This window comes from Gossypium hirsutum, chromosome A08 (genome assembly GCF_007990345.1).
Source record: "Gossypium hirsutum isolate 1008001.06 chromosome A08, Gossypium_hirsutum_v2.1, whole genome shotgun sequence".
Taxonomy (NCBI): Eukaryota; Viridiplantae; Streptophyta; class Magnoliopsida; order Malvales; family Malvaceae; genus Gossypium; species Gossypium hirsutum.
This window is the reverse complement of record NC_053431.1, coordinates 114024484-114030016: the sequence shown is the minus strand read 5'-3', so window position 1 is coordinate 114030016 and position 5533 is coordinate 114024484. Positions and strand designations below refer to the sequence as shown.

The window sequence follows — 5533 nt, the reverse complement described above, 5'->3', positions numbered from 1 at the left end:
AGTTAAAATATGATCTCAACTTGAATTCTAACATTCAGTGTCCAACTCAATTAACCTATTTTTTTAATTATGTAATATGTTATTTTGTTTTAATTATATATATATATATATGATGTGATGTTATTTATTTATGTTTAAAATTTTAATAAAGAAAATTATTTTAAATATTAATTTAAAATAACATAAAATTAATTGTTACATAATTTTAAAAAAATAATATGGGTGAATTTATTTTCTTATTAATCAAAAAGTATAAAATGAATTTGAAGTAATAATTTATATTGGAGTAAATTTGGAGACACAAATTCAATCGAAACTAGAAATATATTTTTAAGTAATGGCATTGACATATGTTATAAAATGATATTTGCATTGGATGACCAACTTTATTTTGTTGATAAAAGCAAAGGTCCAAGGAATAATGAGATGTAATGGTATTGTTGGTGGAAGAATTTACCAAAGTCTTTAAAAAAAAATTGTAAATTTGAATATTATGTTACTTTAGGAAAAAGAAATAAAAGTTGGAAAAAAAGAAAAAAGGAGGTGAGGTGAGGTGACCTCATATATGACATTGGAAACAAAAACTAAAACAAATAATAAAAATATCCAAAATTTCCTTAGTTTAGATTAAAATCTATAAAATAATTGTTGGTAAGAAAAAGGAATCGTAGTTCCCTTGACTTTATTTATAACTCGTACACGAAAGTACTATGATTTGCCACAAAAGTCTAAATAAAATAACTAAAGTAAAAACATTGTCAACTAACAAAAGGGTCAGAACTGAAAATTAAAAAAAAAAAAAAAAAAAAACTCACCGCCATTACAAGAGGCAAAACCCAAAGGCTCTTTCCGTCAAATTCCTGTCAAATTGATCGACTTTTCTAAGAAAATACCCTACGATGGGGAAACAGTAATATTTGTTATTCTGTAATTATGGAATCAAGTATGGGTATTCCTTGGAATTTTTGGTCTATATATACTCATGCATCTGCAATCATCCCACTTAGGCCTTAGACTAACACTTTTTGCTGTTCCACAGTTTTAGCCAATCTTTCATTTTTCCGGATATCGTTTCCGTTTATTTATTCACAGTTTAATCTCAATGCACATCGGAATAAACTCGACTCTTCCCGCTCCAAACTTGCACGTCTTTCAACCCAGACGTGCAAGCTTCATGTGCAACAACTCAACTCTAAACCCAGTTGTTTCTTCATCAGCAGCACCATCGTCGACTCGGCAGCACCTATCCAACCTTGAGAAACTCCTCCAGAAAACAAACCAAACCGACCCAGAAGGAGTTGTGAAAGGATGCAGTAAAGGGTCGGCGGAGACTAAAGGTAAGGTTTTACTGGAAGGGCTTAATCTTTCGAGGATTTGGCCTGAAATGAGTGCCGCTGACGACATGTCTCCGCGTAATTTAATTAGGCTTCAGCGGCTTTTATCCAAAACCATGGAATATTCTCCAAGGAACAATCTCGGCTCTCGTTGGAGAGAGTATCACGGTTGCTATGATTGGTCTGGTTTGCTCGACCCGCTCGATGAGAATCTAAGGCGAGAAGTGGTTCGATATGGGGAATTTGTTCAGGCTGCTTACCATTGTTTCCATTCTAATCCCGCCATGTCAGCCGACGAGGCTCCCTTACCGAGACATGTGTCGTTGCCTGAACGGTCTTACAAGGTGACCAAGAGCCTTTATGCAACCTCATCGGTCGGTTTGCCGCAATGGGTGGACGACGTGGCTCCCAACCTTGGGTGGATGACTCAACGGTCTAGTTGGATGGGGTTCGTAGCGGTTTGTGATGATAAGAGGGAGATTCAACGCATGGGAAGGAGGGATATTGTCATTGCCTTACGAGGAACCGCTACGTGCTTGGAATGGACCGAGAATTTTAGGGCTCAACTGGTAGAGATCTCTGAATCCGATAACCCGACCCAAAAGGTTGGACGTGGATTCTTGAGCTTGCACAAAACACCCGGAGCTCACGTCCCTAGCTTGGCTGAATCAGTGGTTGATGAAGTGCAAAGGTTAACTGAAATGTACAAAGGAGAAAACCTTAGCATTACAATCACTGGGCATAGCCTTGGTGCGGCACTGTCTCTTTTAGTTGCCGATGAAATAAGTTCATGTGCGCCTCAAGTGCCCCCGATCGCTGTGTTTTCCTTTGGAGGACCTCGAGTAGGTAATAAAGGTTTTGCAGATCGACTTAATGAGAAAAACATTAAGGTGTTACGAATAGTAAACAATCAAGATTTAATCACAAAAGTTCCAGGTGTATTCATTGACGAAGGATTCAAACAAGATCCAGATAAACCCAAAGAAGAACAAAGAAATGAAAGTTTTGCTAGAGTGTTCAACATGCTTGAAAACTACAATCCATGGGCATACTCCCATGTCGGTACAGAACTAAAGGTTGACACTAAAATGTCGCCTTATCTAAAACCAAATGTTGACGTGGCATGTTGTCATGATTTGGAAGCTTACCTACACCTGGTGGATGGATTCCTATCAATGGAATGCCCCTTTAGATCAAATGCGAAGAGAAGTTTAGCTAAATTGATTGACAACCAAAAATCAAATGTGAAACAATTGTACACTCACGAAGCCTTGAGCTTGAACCTTGAAAGAAGGGATAGCTTTAGCATCTCTATGATTAGTTGTTTGCCTAGTCCCTCTCGATGAGCTAAGCATTGCATATATGATAGCAAAATTGTAATGTAAAAAAGAAATTGCAGATAAATGAAAAATGGTGCTCAATTGCCTTGTCTAGCTCGAAAGGACCTTCCCTTGATACAAAAGGAAATCTTTAATAATTCTTAATTAATTTTAATTAAACCAAAGTGTCAAAACTATGATAATATATGTAGATATATATAATGGATGTTTGAGAATAGTAAATTATGAATAAAATAATTTAATATGTAATACTATAAAAAAGAAAACCAAGAATATAAGTAACTAAATCTCAAATATTGGAAAAGGGTTGAGATAAATTATTGTGTGAAATTATAAGCTTTATCCTACTTCAAGCTGCAGATCCTTTAAGGAGTATGAAAATCTTGAGGCAGCTTTATTATTAATGTTACTCATGCCTTTTGTTTTTTTTTTTTCTTCCTTCTCCGAGAGATCCAATGAGTCAATTTCATCGACAGCTCTTTCATTTTTATTTCTTTAAATGTTGTATTTAATTTCAAAAAGAAAAATGTTTGTGGTTGTTTTTTATTTTTTCAAAAGTTTTAAATCATAAAAGTTAGGTCCAAAAGTATCTTTGGACGCAAGAATTTTGGGTTGTGAATTTCTCAAAATATTTTTGGTTGATTGATAATTTTTTGGTTTGCATGCAGGTTTTGTTTGTAGGAGAGGGAAAATCGAATCGACTTTGCTATGGTATCTTCGAGATTTTCTATTACAATATTATTATAAGATATTATCTGTTAGGATATATTTATATATGTCTAAAAGATATATAGTAATATATAATATTTTAAAAAGATAATATCTTATAATAATATTTTTTTAACATTTTCTCATTGACAATAAAATTATTTTTTAGCATATATATTATGAAAATTTTGACTATTTTGTGTCTTTTTAAAAAAGTTTACACTAAATTGAATTTGGATTTTTAGACTTATGAAAGAATCTCACATTTTTTATTATTTTATTTTTATAAATAATATCATTAGATATGAATATGTTAGATACTTGCAACTCACTTGATTGGTGAAGGTGAAATTGTATCTCTCTTTAAAAAAACATATTTTTTTATCATTGCATAAAATTACACAAAAAAATATTTTGCTACGAATGAACAAGATATTGGAGAATTGTCTATTCATAAAATCATAATTATTGATACATGCCTTTTCCATATAACAAGGGAATATTTTGTTACAATAGAAACAAAAATGATGTGGATTATTAAAGAATCGAAGCCGATTTGCTTTATTAAAAAAAATATCAATGAACTTCTATGAAATGGTTTCACGAGATTCAACCAATTGTTTTGATCATGTGATATCATCGAAAAATAAGAATCCATGTTATCAAAAGATTTATTACGATTATTTCTAGTATGGAATGAGTCAATCATCCACTTTGGTATCTTACTAATCAAAAATGGTGATATTATTCTTACATTAATAAAAACTTTTCGATTTTTGAAAAGTATTATAATCATACAATAACAAAAATTTCAACCATTTAAAAACTTATATTGTAAATTCATAGAAAGAGATGAATTAAAGCGTTTCTTCCAAAATTACAAAATTTAATATAAATTATAACTAAATGAAACTCAGAAAAGTAGTCTAGAACTGAATTAAGTACTTATAAAAGTCCAAGATCAAAAGAACACTACAGTTGGGTAGGAGAATGATTTAAGTAACTACCCCAATTTGTTAAGAAAATTCCACCCATTCATTTCTTCTACTCACCATCCAATGCTATGCAACATCTTAACACATCAATTCTCACTATTTTCGACTCGACCTTGGGTTGTAGGTTTTGACTGAGCATGTTGATCATTAATATTAAAAAAAAAGGAAAAAGTTGTATCTATGTAAGTTTTCTTCATGAATTTTCCCCTTAAATTGGTTTATTTATAAGATTATTATTTTATTCATAAAAAAACTATTTTAATAAATAAATTTTATATTAAAAAATGAAAAAAATCATTTATTTATAAATATTTTTATAATTTTTTTTGTATTTTTATTGAGAAATAAAATTTTAAATAAGAATTAAGACTATAAATTGACAGAATGTGTAATGTTAAGAGTTAAATTTATTGTTGTTGTTTTTTTTTAATTTAGAATTAAATTGATAGAATCCGTAAACATTAGAGGCTTAATATATTATTATGCCAATAAAAATATCATTACTAGTGATTTAACAGAGTGATCAAAATATTAAATTTTAATAACGTTAGTGACTAAAAAAAATTAAACTTAAATAACCAAAACAAAAATCACAGTCATTATTTTTATAATTTACCTTTTCTTCTTGTAGGTTTTTTCGTGGTAAGGCATGTTTAAAAAAAAAAATTTATCTGGGTCATATGCTAAATAATTCTCAAGTCATCGCCATCAAATTGAAAAAAAGGAAAAAAGTTTAAAGCAATTCCATAATTCATAACTAAAAAACAAGAGTGGAAATTATTAATAGAGAAAGAAAATTATAGATGCAGTTGAAAGAAAATGATGTAACGAAACCATTGTCATCGAATTGTAACAGCAGCCTAGCTGTTTAGCAGACGCTGGTGAGAAGCTTACATTTTTTATCCATAATAAAAAGGAAAAGGTTTGCAAGTTTCTCCCCACACACCGTGCACGTGCATTTTTGTTGCATAACATGAGCTCTATACCCGGGCTCCGTCCCTGTTAAGTGAAAGTAAACGCTACGCCTTCGTGAGTTAACTCGTTCCTCCGCACAGACTAGTGAATACTTTCGGGTTACATATGACTTATGCTTTCGTGAGTTAACTTGTCCCTCCGCATAGGCATAAGTAAATGTAATCCCTCGAATTGATCTCGT

General features: G+C 31.5%; 1 protein-coding gene across 1 annotated transcript; it reads left to right on the top strand.

The window, feature by feature from the left end:
• Positions 1-925: 925 nt before the first annotated feature.
• LOC107939708 (phospholipase A1-Ibeta2, chloroplastic) lies at positions 926-2767 on the top strand. The gene has a single exon (XM_016873073.1). The coding sequence runs from the start codon at positions 1103-1105 to the stop codon at positions 2678-2680; it is 1578 nt and encodes a 525-aa protein (XP_016728562.1). The 5' UTR covers positions 926-1102; the 3' UTR covers positions 2681-2767.
• Positions 2768-5533: the final 2766 nt, after the last annotated feature.